Here is an 18,511-nt window from a genome sequence, read left to right on the forward strand (position 1 = left end):
TCCTGCAACCATCGTGAGACTGATCTGATTATCTGTTATTGAAAGTGGTTGCCTGGGCTGATGGAGGTTGGTAGGGATGAACACACAAGACAAGGAAGGGGTAGCAGGACAGAGTGAGGTTAGTCTTTTGACAAATGACCTGTGGCTGCACAACAGGACGATAGGAGTTCAGGGGGTAGAGCATATAAGTGATACAGAGTGAGTGTGAGGTGGAAGGGGGAGAGGGAGGCAGAAAAAGAGAGCAAGGTGGGTATGAAGAGGGGCGGGAGCTGCCTGTTTGGCAACAATATGATCAAGTTCACAGTGCCACAGTTTGGTGGTTACAATGCATGTGAGTAGATTGTTGGTTAATTGTCATGACCACATAGAATGATGTGCAGTATTTGCAGCAGATGTGATATATAAAGTGGCTGCTGTTTTCTCCCTGCCTTTCATTGGGTAGGAAACACCTGCGACTGGACTGCAGTCTGCAGTAGGATGTGATTTTGGGGGAGTGGGGGGGGGGGGGGGTTGTCAGTTATGGGACACATCTTGCAGTTTCACCAACCACAAGAGAATGAACCAGGGGTACCGGATTAGGGATTAGAAGAGGGATAGACAATGATATTCTGTAGGTTGGGTGGTGGCAGAACACAATTTTTGGTGATGTGAGTAGGATTTTGGGTAGGATATCCCTCATCTTGGGACACAGTGAGAGGTGGTCAAAGCCCTGTTGAAGAATGTCACTGAGCTTTTTAAAGCAAGGGTGACAGTGTGTGACTAGAGAAGTGCTTGCCAGTGGCTGGTTCACAGATTTACTAGTGTCAAAGGAGGAGATAGTATGGGAGATCTATTTGTGGGTGAGCTGGGTAGAATATTTTCAGTCAACAAAGGTTCTGATGAGGCTATAAGTGTATTGTGACAACTCCTACTTTCCACTGCAGATGGGTGGTTAGGCTGTAAAGAAGACTTTTTATGTCTAGCAGTGACAGCTGTCAAAGTGGAGGTAGTGTTGATGGGTTCTTCCTATGAACAGAAGTATTTATGGAGCAATCTGAGATGTGGAGATTGACATTTAGGGGGATGGCCCATTGAGACAACAAAGATCAATGGAAATGGATTTGTGAGTAGGAGTAAGGTTATGGAGGAAAGAGTGAAGATTGTCCTTGCCATGAATCCAGATCGTGAAAATGTCATAAAAAAAAAAAAAAAATCTGGACTAGACAAGTGGTTTTAGATTTTGACTGTATAGGTATCATTCCTTCAAATGACCCATAATTAATTTGGCATGGGATAATTTCATGCAAGTACTCATGGAGTACCAAAGATTTGCTTATAGACTTGTCCTTTGAAAGTAAATAATGGAGAGTCAGTATGTTGCTTGCTAGGAGGATTAGGAAAGAGGTAGCTGATTTGGAATCAGGAAGACGTTGTTACAAGAGAATTGTGGTAACAAGACTGGCACCGAAGGAAGTGAGCAGTTCTTGAATGTAAGATGAGGGCATACAGATAGTAGTTTGCAAGTGTTGTTGCTGTGGTAGCATTGTATCCAGCCATAGATCAGTATGGAGACCTGGGAGGGAGGGGGGGCATGGCTTTTGGTTGTGGAGTTTGGGGAGTAGGTAAAAGGAAGAGTGCAGGGGATTGCTGGTGTGAGGAGGGAGATGGATTCAGGTAACAGGTTTTGGAATGGACCTAAGGCCTTCGGGAGCTGCTGGAGGTCATGTTGGAATTCTGGGATGGGATCACGGTCGTTGGAAATTTGGCGGAGACCTTCAGCCTGTGGTGGAGACTTTGCCTGCAGGGATTGGTTGTCAGGTTATGGATAGCTTTGTGTTCAGTGGGACTGATGTTGGACTGACTGGGAAGGGACCATCTTTTCTTTTCTTGTGCTTTGCAGTGGAAACATTTCTTCACCATGCCAACCTCCCTCCAACCATAATCCTCTTACTCTTCCATCCAGACGTCCCCTGGTACTCTTTCAAGAATTATTCACTTCTAATCTGGTCTCACTGTCCTTTCCTAAATCCATCCACACTGAGTCCAACATCACTTCTATAACACACTTATGTGCGGGTCATCTGAAGGAATCCTTCCTATCCAGTTAACTAAAACTCCGTGTATGGTTCAGATTCATTGATGACATTTTCATGATCTAGATGCATGGCAAGGACAACCTTTGTTTGCTCTTCCTCCATGTCTTTTCCCAAACTCCCAAATCCTTTTCACATGGGCCTTCTCAACTCTACAAATCACATTCCTAAACGTCGACCTACACCTCTCAGATCACTCCTTAAATACTTCTGTTCGTATCAGGCACACCAACCCTCAACACTACCTCCACTTTGACAGCAGTCGCCTGCTCCACATAAAAAAAAATCTCATCACCCATATCTGCAGTGGTAAGCAGAAGTTGTCAAAATGTACTGATAGCCTCATCAGAACCTTTATTGACTGAAAATATTTTATCGAGTTCACCCAATTACAGATCTCCCATGCTATCTCCTCCTCTGACATTAGTAGATCTGCCAACCAACCACTGACCAGTACTCCCCTGGTCACACAGTATCATCCTGGCTTTGAAAGCTCAACCACATTCTACATTAAGGCTTTGACTAACTATAATTGTGCCCTGAGATGAGGGATATCCAACCCAAATTCCTACCCTATCACTCAAAGTAGTGTTCTGTACCCATCCATCCTACAGAATATCTGTATCCATCTCTATTCCAACCCTACTCCCAATCCTGCACCCTATGAGTCATTCCCTTGTGATCAGCTCAGTTGCAAGAGCTATCCCATACAGCCCCATCACCACCTACCACAGTTCAGTCACAGGTATTTCCTACCCAATAAAAGGCAGGAGCATATGTTAAATCAGCCATGTTTTATATCACCTCTGCTGCAAATACTTCATAGCTTTCTATCGGGCATGACAAGTAATCAAGACTCTGCTCGCATAAATAGCAACCTCCAAACTGTGGCAAACTGCAAATTTGACCAACATGTAGCTGAACATGCGTTACATAACAGCAGAAATGATTTCATGTCTGCTTCACTACAGGGCCCATTAGGATAGTCCCTTCTAGTATCTCTGTTGCAATTTCTGCACAGCTTCCTATGCGGGCATGACAAGTAATCAAAAGTCTACAAACATGAGTGACCACCCCCAGCCTGTTCCATATTGCAAACTTGACCATCCTGTTGCAAAACATGCTGCATGCCTTCGTAGAAATGACTTAAATACCTGCTTCATAACAGGGCCCGTTTGAATGCTCCCTTCCAGCACAAGTTTCTCTAGACTACACAGGTGGAAATTCTGTCTCCAACATATTCTGAACTCTCACAATCTCCTTGGCCTAAATTTCCGCTAACCTTTGCCCAATGCCTCATCTTGCCTTTTCCCTTCTCTCCACACCACTCCTTCCCCATTCATGTGTTGTACCATCTACTCCCACAATTCTTCCATCCTCCATGGACCCCCCTCCCACCACCACCACCTCTCCCTCGCTCCGTATCTCATATATGCTCTGCTCTCTGAACTCATTTTGTCTACTTTTGAAGCCACAGAATCATATGTCAAAAGATCTGCCTCACTATCCTGCTAGCCCTTTTTAGCTTCGTGCATCCTTCCCTACCCCCACCCTACCTCATTTCAAGCCACTGCTCTCAATAATGCCAATGCCGTGGGACTGTATCTTTGGGTGATTGTGTCTGTGTGTGAACATGTATATTTTTACTAGAAAATCCGGATAAGCTCGAAAGGTAGAGTGAACACTGTTTTCTGTTGCACGTTTCTGTCTCTACATATCAGTCCATTATGAGTGAGTGGTTGCCTTTACCTTATTTTAAATATTGTTCCGCCCAAGAATTTTCATTATTGTCTTTCATTATTTTCATTCGGTCTGCTTTACCTGCTAAACTGCCTCACTTTCATCCCCCAGCCAATCATCCAACAACTACCATTTCGTCTCCAATTTCACAGAGTTTCCTTTCTGATGCTATATGTACTCTGAAGTACATACTCTCTGTTTATTAAGTTCCTCCTGTATCTTCTTGTGTTTGTTAAATAATGTTGTTTTACATGTTTGTTTATGATAATCAATCAGTTGATTTCTGTACATGTTACAGAGCGAGTATCTTGTTGTGAACTTCCACCTGCAGGAGTAAGCCATGGTGCTGTCAGGTCGAGAGAGGGCTCAAATTCTCCTCGACTGCCAAGACCACGCAGTGAGGAAATACCTCTTGAAGATATGAGTACAAAGGTTAGTGTAGAGCAGGGTCTGCCATGTAGTGTTTATCATTTGTTGTGGAACTTCATTAAGAAGTTAAAATATTTCACAGTGAGGGAATATTGTTGCGAGTTATTTAGTTTTTTTTGTTTTTTTGCCATATCAGCTACCTAGCATGAAGCAAAAAAAGAAAAATACCATTGATATCTCTATTTTCATTAAAAGTCCCATGTGCAAGGAGCCAAGTAGTCAGTGGGGGAAATTTTGCTTGTGCCACTGTAGCCAGGTTTATTACAGTGAACATTCAGTTGCAAAATATTCCTCTCTGGAAACAACCTTTATGCTGTTGCTAGGTGATTTGCTTACCATATCAGATTAACAGTCCCTTTTTGGAGCCAGCTTGAAGGTTGTTGAATAGGAGAGAAGTACTAACAAAGTGAAGCCTAGAGTTGGGTAGATAGCTCCATCTGTAAGAGCACCATCCATGAAAGGCAAGGATCTGCTATTCAGTCTTGGTCTGGAACAGTTTTAATTTCATTTCAGCATACAGTCTGCTGCCAAGTGAAAACTTATTCAAGAAAACAGCTATCTTCCTTGGCGATGATAGCTTTTCAAGAACAATAGTTATGTACTGTTATACTTACACAGTTTTGTGCTTGGTTATATAGGAGCATTAGCTGAAAAGTTAATGAAAGATTGGATTCATTAGTTTAAAAATGCACTTGTTTCAGACTTAGCTTCCCTTTTAAATCAGTACACCTGTCCACCATTTTTCAGTTGATTAAATTATATCCTTGAAAGGAATTTCAGATCAGGAAAATTTGCAAAATACCGGTCTTCATGGCTTCCATGATGTCTACATTGGCTAGATTAAAGTATGCTACCTTCTGTCACTCTACAGCAAATAAATTGGTGATTGGCAACTATTTTCTTCTCTGATACTAACATCTTGTCTCAGATTTTTGGAAAAAGTCATGATTGAGCATCTCTGTAAAAATGTTTTTAGTCTGCTATGATATGGATACAAAAGGTTCTTCCTAATCACTGTCCCACAAAACAATTCAACAAAACCATAATTAAATATGAAACTATAACTGTACATGTAAAGCACTTGATAAGCAAATGACAACATTCCTTTGGAGAAATCAAAAAGGTAAGGTTTTAGAGAGACAATTAATTAAGGCTTTGGCTCATTCTCATCAGCTTGCATGTGAATTAATCAACTAACTGGAAGAAGACATCCACTGTCATCGATGTCGCATAGTATAGTACTGTTGCTTGAGGTGATGTACAAAGAAAGCTGGTGAAGAGTGCTGCATCCATCTCCCATAACTCCAAATACAAAATGCTATCTGAGTCAATGTGACACAATTATGACGTAATGCTCTCAACATTCATTCTCGTCCCATCCAGTAAGTCTCACCTGACCAGGGGTTCCAGTTGACTTTTCCATAATAATTCAGTCTGATGACTACAAGAGGAGCAGTTTTGATGGTAGTGTTTTGACAAAACCACAAGATTGGTTCTAGAATAGATAGTGGAGGTCTTGTTGTTAGCAGAGTGAATAGTCTTGTGATGTAGGCAATAGTGAGGCAATCTAGTCTGTGACTTTCTTGACCTGTGCCATATGGTTAAAAGCTACAATGTTCCCTTAAATGACTCAAGGATAGAGGTGGTTACCAGTGTATTTACCCTAACAGTTGTAAAACTTATCTGTGGTCAGTAATTGTGATGCACTTCCCTATTTTTGTAATTTCAGTACGAACGTCTTTGATTAAATGCCCCACGTAAACAAGGGATACCTGTTAGATAAGTTCACACTGAGAGTGAACTACCTTACTTTGCAAAGTTCCACCTGCTGATACTGTGGACCAATACTGGCTGAATGTAAAGCATTAAAACCATCTCAACACATTGATTTATGGCTATGAATTAACTTGCTTCACATTCTTACTGGTGTGCAGCTACTCATGACCATGGAAAATTTTCATAGTGAGCAGCCAGACTTATTTTGGGAATATGTCACCTTAACAGAAAATGCACTCTCCCAGAATGTATTTAATAGAAAATAAACACACAAATTTAGAACTAAAAATTAACTACTTATGAATAAAAATAACACTTTACTTGTGTTACTGTTCCAGTAGTTACACAGATGTCTGAGAAGTGTAGTGATGGACTGTATTTTATTGGCCTGGTTCGAGGATCTCTGAAGCCTGACATTACAGGTTTTGGGACCCATTATAAAATATCAATAAAAAAACTGCAATTACACTATTTTTGAATGAATAATTTATTTTACTATTGCTAATATCAGACATAAGACCAAGTCAGACAGCAATGAGTATTTCTTGTCAAATTTCACATTTTTATTTTGGGAAAAACTGTTACTTTACACAGAGGTCTCCTTCATTGATATGTAATATACTGCTCCTTCATTGATATGTAATATACTGCTCCTTCATTGATATGTAATATACTGAAACTTAAACCTATCTGCAGTTTTCTTCCTCACTGATATTTTCGAAAACAGGCTTGGTGTCTTCGAGCCACTATACATAAAACAATCTCAATTTTTATGCAATTTCTTGACATCTACATATGTTTCTTTGTCTCAAACAATGGAAACTCCAGGTAGAAATACCATCAGTCTAGGAAAAGGCAGATTGCTACTTGCCATAAAGAAGAAAAATGAAGTTACAGACAGGCATAATCAAAAAACATTTCCACAAAGCTTTTGGCAACAGCCTTCTTTAGTAAAAAGAGACACACACACACACACACACACACACACACACACACACACACACACACACACACCATTCATACACACTAGCAAGCACATCTTATGCACACATGACCGCCAACTCCAGCATCTCGGGCCAGAATGCAACCATCACGTGGGATGCAAGCAGCAACCTGGAGTGGCAGGGAAAGGGAAGGGATAGTAGTGTATGGGTGGGGAGAGAGACAAACACTGTCTGGTGGAGAAGGCAGGGAGTAGAATGACAACTGGGCCAGCATCAAGAGGTTGTGGGGCAGGGAGATGGGGGGGGGGGGGGGGGGGGGGAAAGGAGCAAAAACTAGGAGTAGGGAAAGGAAGGTGAATGCATTGGCAGAGGGTGCCAAATAAACAGGGTGGAAAATGAGAATGTGGAGGAGATGATTGGACAGGAGTTGATAACTGTTGGGTGGAGGGTATGGGGGCAGTAGTTACCGTAGGTTGAGGCCGGAATAATTACAGGAGCTGAGAATGTGTTGTAAGGCTAGCTCCCACCTGTGCAGTTCAGAAAAGCTGTTGGTGGAGGGAAGGATCCGTATGGCTCAGTTATTGAAGCAACCATTAAAATGAGGTGTGTTACGTTCAGCTCTGTGTTGTGCCACATGGTGTCTACTTTGCTCTTGGCCACAGTTTGGCAGTGGCCATTCATTCTGGTGGACAGCTGGTTGGTATTGATATCAATATAAAAAGCTGTAAAATGATTTCAGCAGAGTGTGTAAATAACATGCCTGCTATCACAGGTGGCCTGGCCCCTGATGGGTTTGGATAAAACTGTAGATGGATTTGGCAAGTTTTGCACCCAGGTTGTCCACAGGGAGCATTCCAGACACCACCTCCATGAGGTGTCCAACTTGTTGACATCGGACTACTGCCTCAGGGTACCACTATCCAACCCCTATTGTACCCACACTGTTCCTCCTCATCCACCCCTCATAGCAGCTAATCCATACCTAGCTGATCTTTCCAATTTGTCACATCCCCAATACTCCCTACCAGTTCTCCATGAAATCCAGAGGAAAAACATTCCTGTAGCACTGTTGTTAACCTGTCCAGCAAATCCCACAGCTCCACAGAAGTTTCAGTCCTATCCAAAGGCCTCACCTTTAGTTGTACACCCAGATTTAACTGTGCTGGACTTGTCAGAGACCTACTATCCTTCTCCTGCTCTCCTCCTCCTGATTTCTGCGATGGAAGCACTTATTTGCTGCCAATCCCTCCAACCAAAACCACCCTAATTCCAACATTGAACTCTGCCTCTTCTAGTTCATACCACCATCCAGCTGTGATCCTCCCACCTAACCACCTGCTGTTCACTTTGCACAAATTTCTTACCTTCAACTTAGTCTCACTGTCTTTCCCCATGTCTCTTCCTCAGAACGTCAACCTTTCAGTAGAACTAAGAACAGCCATACACTACCTCTAAACAAATTGACAAATTGTGACCTAATCATCCTACCTATAGACAAAGGCTCCACCACTATTGTTACGAATCACAGTGACTACCTAGCAGAAGGCCTCTGCCAATTGACTGAATCCTCCACCTATAAACTCTGCCCGTGTTATCCCATCACAGAAGCCCATCTCAACCATCAGTCCCTGCTTAATGTCTGAGGCCCATCCCAGAACATCTCTCCTGAATCCATTTCCCTCCTCACCTTTAGGCCACCCCCCACACCCACCTTCAACATGCTCCCCAAAATCTACAAACCCAACAATCCTGGACACCCCATTATGGCTGGTTGTTGTGCCCCCACTGAAAGAATTTCTGCCCTCAGTGACTAACACCTCCAACCAATTTCCTGTAACCTAGCCTTCCACATCAAAGACACCAACCATTTCCTTCACCAGCTCTCCACCAACCCCATCCCTTTACCTCCTCAATCCCCACTTGCCATTGTTGACATCACTTCCTTAGACAGAAATATCCCAAATGTCCATGGTCTATTTGAACACTATCTTTCCCAATGTCCTTCAGTCTCCACACTCACTACCTCATTCCTCATGCACCTTACTAACTTTATCCTCACCCACACCTACTTCTCCTTTGAAGGAAAGATACATAGACAAATCTGTGTCATAGTCATGGGCACTTGCATGGCACTCTGCTATGCCAACCTTTATATGGGCCAGATAGAGGAGACCTTCCTAGCCTACCAGACTGCCAAACCCCTAGTCTGGTTCAGGTTCATTAACAATATCTTTGTGATATGAACTCGGGGCCAAGACAGCCTATCTTCAATTCTTTACAACCTCAACACCTTCACGCTGTCCTCCTCAAACCAGGGTGCCACCTTCCTAGATGCTGACCCCCTCTCTGATGGCTCCATCCATACCTCTGTCCACATTAAACCCACCAACCACCAACAGTATCTGCATTTTGACAGCTGCCAACCCTTTCATGCCAAAAATCCCTCCCATACAACCTGGCCACCCAGGGATGGTGTATCTACAGTGACAAAACTCCCTTGCTCAGTATGCTGAGTGTCTCACCAAGGCCTTCACAGACAGGCACTATTTCACAGACCTAGTCCACAAACAGATCTCCTTGTGCCATTTACCCTCACACCCCCAATCCTCCCACCAACCCCAAGAGCCAGCCACATCCCAGAATGGAGCAGCTGAACCACATCCTTTGCCAGGTCTTTGATTATCTATCATGACCTGAAATGAGGAACATTCTACCCAAGATACTTCCCATCCCTGCTAAAGTGATGTTCTGTCACCCACACAACCTCCACCACATCCTAGTCCATCCCTATGCCACTCCCAGACCCAACCCCTTGCCACAAGGATCATGTCTCTGAGAGAAACTCAGTCGCAAAACCTGCCCAATCCACCTACCCAACACCTGTCCTGTCCTGTCCTGTCCTCTCCTCTCCTGTCACAGGTTTATCCTACCCCCATCAGGGGCCAGGCCACCTGTGAAAGCAGGCATGTCATTTATGAGCTCTGCTGCAGTCACTGTACAGCTTTATATTGGTCTGACTATCAACCAGCTGTCCACCAGGATGAACGGCCCCCGCCAAGCTGTGGCCAGGAGCAAAGTAGACTGCCATGTGGCACAACATGGAGCTGAAGGTAACACACCTCATTTCAAAGGCTGCTTCACTAACCGAGCCATCTGGATCCTTCCCTCTACCAACTGCGCAGGTGGGAGCTAGCCTTACAACACATTCTCCGCTTATGTAATTATTCTGACCTCAACCTATGGTGACTACTGTCCCCACACCCTCCACCCAACAGTTTCCAACTCTTCTGTCCTGTCATCTCCTCCACATTGTCATCTCCCACCCTGCTTATTTGCCACCGTCTGCCAAAGCATCTACTTGTCTTTCCCCACTCCTCCTTCTTTGCCCCTTTTTTCCCCCCACTCCCTGCCTCAAAACTGTCTGACACTGGACCTATTGGCATCCTAGTCCCTGCCCACTCCACCAGACAGCTTTCATCTTTCTCTGCACCCATACCCTATCTTTTCCCTGCCCCCTCCAGAGTGCTGCTTGGATCCCACATGATAATTGTGTTCTGGCCCGAAATGCTTGTGTTGGCGGTGCTTGCTTGTGCATATGAATGGTGTGTGTGTGTGTGTGTGTGTGTGTGTGTGTGTGTGTCGGTGCTTGCTTGTGCATATGAACGGTTGTGTGTGTGTGTGTGTGTGTGTGTGTGTGTTTTACTGATGAAGGTTGTGACCGAAAGCTTTGTGGAAATGTCTTTTAATTCTGCCTGTCTGCAACCTAACATCTCTTCTTTATGGCTAGTAGCAATTTGTCTTTTTTTCCTACTTTGTTGATATGTTTTGTTGTTTAGTTTACAAAATGCAAGCCCCCAACAGTAGATTGCATATACTTATCCAGTGGTTGATGGTGTTCACTGTTGCAGGTCCATGGATACATTTTATGTTTGAGGTGATTTGTCTTTATAAATAACAAATAAAATTTTATGGTAATGTTACTTAGTATTATCCATTACTAAAACAGATATTAAAATTACTTCAATGAACAGATTGGGCATAAGTTGTGTGTATTTCACTGGTGATCAGTTTTGATGTCTTAAGATGTGAATTTTTTAATTTCATGGGCTTTATACATCAGATTTTTAATTTTTTTGTCTTGTTGGTAGACATGCTTTTGATGTATTTTTTAGCTGTTTTGAATGTTTAGTTTATTATTGAAAGTCAGAAAGGTTATAAACGTATTTGACTGCTTGGTGAATTTTTACATTCAAAAAAGGGGGTAAAAGAATTTGCATTAAATTTTGCTTGAAAAATGGTGTAAAGTTAAGCATTGCATTAGAAATGTTGATGGAAGAAGTAAAGAAAATTATTCTGGAAAATCACCATCAGAGTGGTTGCTGATGGTGTCAACATATCCTTTGGCTCATGCCAAGCAATTTTTTCAGATGTTTGGAGCATGAATTGTGTAGCAGCCACATTTGTGCAGAATGTCACTCAGAAATTGCTTAATGAAGTCAACAATGATCCAGAACTTCTAAAGCAGGTTATAACAGGTGAAACCAAGGCCAAGTTCTAAAGCAGGTTATAACGGGTGAAACCAAGGCCAAGTTGTCCCAATGGGAACTGCATGAAGAACCAAGACCGAAAATAATTCAACAAGTTTGATCACATTTGAAAGTTCTCCTCACTGTGTTCTTTGATTTCAATGGGATAGTGCATCATGAGTTCCTGCCTTATGGTCATACGGTCAATAAGGAATACTACCAGGAAGTTACATGCTGTTTGTGTGAAGCAATCCAAAGAAAACGACCAAAATTGCGTCAAAACCACTCATGGAAATTGCATCACGACAATTCTCTCACTCACACTTCAATGTTTATTCTTGATTTTTTTTTGCCAAAAAACAATACTGTTATGTTGCCTCAGCCACTGTATTCACCAGTAATGGCCCCCTGTGACTGTTTACTATTTGTGAGGCTGAAGAGCACCGTAAAATGACATCGTTTTGCCACCATTGACGAGATAAAAACAGGACCACTGAAGGAGCTGAACACCATAATGAAAAGTAAGTTCCAGTCATGCTTACAAGACTGGAAAAAGCACTATCACAATCGTATTATGTCTGAGAGGGACTACTTTGAAGGGTACAAAGTTTATGTTGATCAATAAATAAAGATTCTTTAAGAGGAATTCCCATTACTTATTGATCACACCTTGTATAGGACCATCGTAAGACCATATTTTTACTTCTTGGTGACAGCAGGAGCTGAGAGCAGGCAACTCTGAATAGGTGTATTCTTTGTGTTCTATGTTGTAATGTATACGGAATGCCTAAAACCATGCAGAAACAAAAATCACTAGAAAAATACCAAAATAAAAATGAAATAAAATGTTACTGTAGTGTGTATGAAACAGTTCTGTTTGATCAATGGTTACGAAACTGTAATATTAATTAAAACATCATGTTTTAATGAAATACATAGAAAGAAGGATCCTTTATTGTATGATTATATGATAGCGGAACAAACACTGGTAGCAGTTACTTCTATAAAATATCTGGGAGTATGCATACGGAACGATTTGAAGTGGAATGATCATATAAAATTAATTGTTGGAAAGGTGGGTGCCAGGTTGAGATTCATTGGGAGAGTCCTTAGAAAATGTAGTCCATCAACAAAGGAGGTGGCTTACAAAACACTCGTTCAAACTATACTTGAGTATTGCTTGTCAGTGTGGGATCCGTACCAGGTTGGATTGACAGAGGAGATAGAAAAGATCCAAAGAAGAGCAGCGCATTTCGTTACAGGGTTATTTGGTAAGCTTGATAGCGTTATGGAGATGTTTAGCAAACTCAAGTGGCAGACTCTGCATGAGAGGCGCTCTGCATCGCGGTGTAGCTTGCTGTCCAGGTTTCGAGAGGGTGCGTTTCTGGATGAGGTATCGAATATATTGCTTCCCCCTACTTATACCTCCCAAGGAGATCATGAATGTAAAATTAGAGAGATTCGAGTGCGCACGGAGGCTTTCCGGCAGTCGTTCTTCCCACGCACCATACACGACTGGAACAGGAAAGGAAGGTAATGATAGCGGCACATAAAGTGCCCTCCGCCACACACCGTTGGGTGGCTTGCAGAGTATAAATGTAGATGTAATGAAATTTAGGTATCAGAATTGGAGTATTTTGACCTCATGCTTTGATTGAAGTACATAAATTGCTTCAGAAAGCTTTTACAAAAAAAAGAAAGTCAAAATTAATATGAGCAGTGCACCTACATCAGGCTTTGCAGGATTAGTAGACGAAAGCTGTTGCCGACAAAAACTACTTTGCACTGAGAATAAGAGATGATTCTGACTCTCAATAATGTTAGTAAATCTGAGTATAATTTCTGAAAGAGAAACCAAATATGAGCACGTGAATCACACAGAGAACGCAGGTAAAGTAGATATGAGCAAAAAGATCAGTGTGGAAGGGGATGGATGATTTCAAGCAGTTTCATATAGTGGCCAAACATATTTGTTATGTTACATTGGAACCTACATTTACTATGTAAAATTTTAGGTTATAGTTTACGAAGGAGTTGTCTTCTGTAACAATCAATTTGGAATACCTTCGTTGAGTGTAGTCAACCTCGGATTTTAAAAAGTGTGGCAAGTGCAATAGAATTACATCAGACATCTACCAGACAGATTAATTTATGTTGTGATGAGACCTGCATGGTACGATCAAAAAGTAGTAGGACGGATTTTATTACAAATAATTTATTGCACATATCAGTAAAAGCCTTTAATATATCAGTAAAAAACCTTAATAATCTTCGAAGTAGGAACCTTGTGCTTCGACACACTGAGTGGAATGTGTCTGACAATCCACAAACACCTTCTGGAAGTCACTGGCAGAAAGCTGTTGAGAGTCTTTGTTACAGCCACTTGGATGTCTTCGACAACAGTCAAAAAAATTGTCCCTCGGTGATGTTCATGTCCCGTTTCAGGTGAAGAAAGAGGAAGAAGCCCAATGGAGCCACATCTGGGCTCTAGAGGGGGTGAGGCAACATGACAAGTTCGTACTGAGCCACCTACTCTTGCACTAACAGTGCGGTGTGGAGCTTCCAAGAACGGGCAATGTGTGGTTGCACGTGGTTGACCCATTTTCACAACCTGTTGAGCACTTTTGTATAAAACTGTACATTCACAGTTTGCGCAGGAGAAACAAATACTTTGTGGATGATGTCATGAAGCTAAAAAAGATCAGAAGCATGGTTGTGTCCATGGATTTGCTCATCCGGACCTTCTTTGGATGAAGAGATGTGTTAGTCTGCCATTTCAAACTTTGGTGTTTCATCTGTGGGTCATACTGCAAACACCAGGTTTCATCTCCTGTAACCACATTTTCTCAAACACAGTTCAGAATTTCTCTGGAAATTTGCACATGATTCACATTTTCTTCATCAGTCCAGATACTTGGCACAAACTTTGCACAAATTTTTCTAATCGCCAAATCTTCTATGATGATGAGTGGTTTGGCAAAGAAAGGCTTAATTGGTCCGGAAAAAAAAAAAAAAAAGCTTAACACTCACTAATCAGATGGATCGATAACCTATGATCGGACTCCAGAAGTTGTTTCACTTTTGTCAGATTTTTGTTGGCCCTTCATGTTGGCAGGTGATCGGTGCATTGGTCACCCACGATGAGCTCTACCCCCATCCTGGAACAACTTGTGCCACTCAGGGACACTTGAGAGACTCATGGCAACATACATGTAGGCATGCTTGAGCATATCGAAGGTTTCCATGATGGTTTTTTCAAGTCTGAATGAAACCTTCATGACATAGCACCAATCAAGATTCCATTCCATGCTGCATGTAATGACACTGCTTCACAGTGGTTCATGAGAAGCAGTGTGCTCACCCTCCGAAGACCTGCACACAACTACAGAGAGTCACATTCAGTTTGTGAAGGTTGCCCTCACCACGCTCATCCAGTCAACCTCCCCTCCATTGGTTTGTCTGTCCTACAGAACATCAGGCCTACAACTTTTCGATTGTGCCCTGTAGAGTACTTCAATTAGTTTAGCAGTAGCTTTTATTATGGCAGACAACAGAAGTGGTAGCATAACAGTATGATTAATTAATTGACAAGCAAACTTCGTAATTTTCTTATTTGGGTGTAACAAACCACCACATTTACTGTAACCTCTAATTTCTTACTAATCATTCTAATTTACAGAAAACTGGTAGAGGCACCAATGGTGTTGCAGGAACATCTGGGAGCATAAATCCACCAGTGAAGATGAGGCACAAACCTTTACATCATAGAGATGCAATGTTTAGACCACCAATGACCCCTTCTCCAGTACCACAGCAAGATTCATCTGAAACTGCAGCAGAAACGACGACACCAGTTGCTAGTGATAGTATTGTTACAGCTCCACTGCCATCGACCTCCCAGCCATCGTCGACACCACCGCCTCCAACACCACCTCCACAACCACCTCCTGTTAGTTCAGAGGAAACTTCTTTCACTCAGGTGCCTGATGGTACACAGTCAGAAGAAAAGAAACTTCGTAGAAAGAAAGGCATGGTTGAAACTGTATGAAACAAGACAAAGGATATGTGTCATAACATATCATTATCTCATGAAGTGCAATGCAGATTTGACAATATGTGCAGTGTTATGTTGACAGTACAGAAATGGTGCAGAATGGTGGCATTTGTTACTAAGCTCATGGAATTTCACTTCTCCAGTGCCACAATTACAGTCAGATACAGTGTGAGTGTTAAGTGCAAGTCATCACAGTTAGTGTATGTCAATGCACACTTCTTACATACTTTTAACAAGATTACTGGAAATTTTTTGTTACTGTGTTTTGTCATTATTTGTATGCTAGAGACATACTTGAATGAAGTCTTCACTTCAGCAATTATTGGGTCACCACTTCAAACTGATTAATCACTTACTTTCACACTTTTGCATTGGAACAACTCAAAATAACATGAAACATGAAATGTCATCAGTTGTGCAGAAATCGGTAGACGTATGTGATAACATTTAGTGTCAGAGGTATAGAAATCATACTTTCATATGACACAGACGTTATAAGAGGTTTTCACTGACACAAATTAGTTACGAAGCATTGTGGATTGCGTCCTCTTTTCTCTCTCTCTCTCTCTCTCTCTCTCTCTCTCTCTCTCTCTCTCTTTTTTTATGCATCACTGTGTAAGTGATAACAAGACAAAATTTCCAGGGGGGGAAACTAGATTGTCGTTGGTGGTATATAATGCTTTGGTCATAAATCTTATGTGCACAAAAAGGCTCCCAATAATGGTTTTTCATTGCCTGTGAATATGAACGTGGTGTTGAACATTCATTTATAGTGGCACTATATTATTTTTGCTCTTACATCAGCTTATTAATATTTATTTATAGTAATACACCAAAGTATTCAGAGCAGACAATTAGGATTTGTTAGTCATGGTGCGTACAGCACAGTTACTGCTTTAGTAATAATATGGGTGAAATCTGAGCATGTAACTAGATTTAAAGAGGTAATAGAAGAGAGTTCAATAACCTAATAATATTTCATTATCTTGAAATATTTTATAGAAATATTGTATTACAAGTGATGGACACTCTTTTGGCACCTGAGTGATGCATTAAACCCTCAACATATGTGAATCTATAGATAATAAATAATATAATATTTTGAAGAATATTACAGACTACAATCATAAATATACACATTTCATGTGGAAGGAAAAACAGGCCAGCCAAAACAAGAAATGTGGGAGAAAATTTCTGTGTTAATGAAAGACTACATATATACTGATGTTTTACAGTCTCCTCCCTTTTTGAGTATATATGCTGTGCTTAAAAAAAAAAAAAAAACACGCATTTCAGTAGAGACCAACTTCATTCAACGTTACAGGCACAGTTCGCAGCGGTATTGTACTGCTTTGAAATGTTACATCTTAGAGATCGCACAGCAGAATTTGTGTGTTTGTGTAATATTTTTCATAAATATTGTATTATTTTGATCTTGGTAAAAGTTTGTGTTTTAGAGCTTTTTGTATCACTTGTGTGCATTCTGAATGAAAACTCATTTTGTTTTGAAGGAGGTCAGAGCTTGGCCTCATGCCTGTTGATACAGTTTAGCTGAAGTGCAAATGGAATTCAAGTAGATCACATGTTTCACAAAAATAGAATGAGGTCTATATACTAAATGTGCTATTATTAAGTTTCATTCTGTGGACATTACTTACTTATTCACATGCTGCATAACTGATGCATATCTTGCACATCACTCATTTCATACCCTTGCAAGCAATTGCTTGTGATTGAATGTATGTTTTAATGTAGTTCAGTTGATATGAGCTGAGCTTCCATTGCCAAAGGTACAAAGATAACATACTCATTAACTATCCTAAACACATTTTTAGTAAACCCAATTTGCATTTGTAAGAATATTTAAAAAAAATTGCACCTGTTTTTTATGATGTGTCTGCTGCCTCTTTTATTATATTTTTTGCTGTGAATAACATGAAAAAGAGCAGCAGCATGCAAACAAAGGTTGTGGTTTAAACAATTGTGAGTATAAATTGTAAATATTTATTTTGTTTGTAGAAAGACTTCTTGACTGCAGCTATCTTGTAAATACATTGTAACAAAAGATAATAAATATCAATACTGCTGTTGTTAACTTGTGTTTCTAGGTAAATTTCATAGTGAACCTGTTCACTTTTGATGGAAAAAAAAATTGTGACTTCCAGCCACATTTTAGTCCTCATTGCAAGTCAGATCATATCATTTACTCAAGTTACATCATAAGTGCATCATTTCTGTGAATCACTAGAAGTAGAACAAGATACTTAATTCAAAATTGACATAGAAAACCTGCAATGGACATTGAAGTAAATAGTATAGAAATGTGAAGGATTATCTTAAAATTTCCAAGTGTATAGGCCAAATTCATAGAAATGTTGTTATATTTTGACAGTGAACTGTTCTCCATTATCTATTGATCTTATGCACAAGAGATATGGCATACATATGTGATATACACAAACACAGCCACAACAAAGATAAAAGGGGCTTGCACATCTGGTTACATAATGGAACTGAGGGGAACTATCCCTACCTAACTTAATAAAATAAACAAAAAAACTTAGCAGGAATTGAGGGCATGAGAAGGGCACATTGGGTGCTGCACCATGAATAAAGTTCACAGGGTGTTAAGAAAACAGCAGGTTTACAAACAATTAAATTAAAACATGGAGCACTGAACGATCTCAAAAGTTAACAGTTCTTAGTGAAAGTCACTTGCTGATATAAAACTAAATAAAAGAGCAGCTTGGCAAGAATAGCATCCTTTATCCTGACTCACCTGAAAAATAAATGTCCCACACATGTTCCACAAGTGTGTAGGGCACAGAACAAAGTCACTACCTCATCACCAATATGTAGCAGCACAAACATGATTTTTGTTGATACGAGGTGCAGAATCGAACATTCCTCATGGGAGGAATGACCAGGGCAAGATCCAAAAAAAAGGAACATACTTATCACACGACCATG

At 41.0% G+C, this 18,511-nt stretch overlaps 1 protein-coding gene across 3 annotated transcripts in view; it reads left to right on the forward strand.

Moving 5' to 3' along the window:
- Positions 1–17,636, forward strand: part of LOC126458591 (protein CLEC16A homolog) — a 243,512-nt gene extending 225,876 nt beyond the window's left edge. For 2 of the 3 annotated variants that reach the window (XM_050095734.1, XM_050095735.1), the window contains 2 exons: positions 4,111–4,244; positions 15,167–17,636. In XM_050095734.1, coding sequence (XP_049951691.1) covers positions 4,111–4,244; positions 15,167–15,535 — 503 coding nt within the window. In that variant the 3' untranslated portion in view covers positions 15,536–17,636. The remainder of the gene's footprint in view (positions 1–4,110; positions 4,245–15,166) is intronic. The other variant, XR_007585664.1, reaches the window with a different exon arrangement.
- Positions 17,637–18,511: the final 875 nt, after the last annotated feature.

Source organism: Schistocerca serialis, chromosome 2 (assembly GCF_023864345.2).
Source record: "Schistocerca serialis cubense isolate TAMUIC-IGC-003099 chromosome 2, iqSchSeri2.2, whole genome shotgun sequence".
NCBI classification, from domain to species: Eukaryota; Metazoa; Arthropoda; class Insecta; order Orthoptera; family Acrididae; genus Schistocerca; species Schistocerca serialis.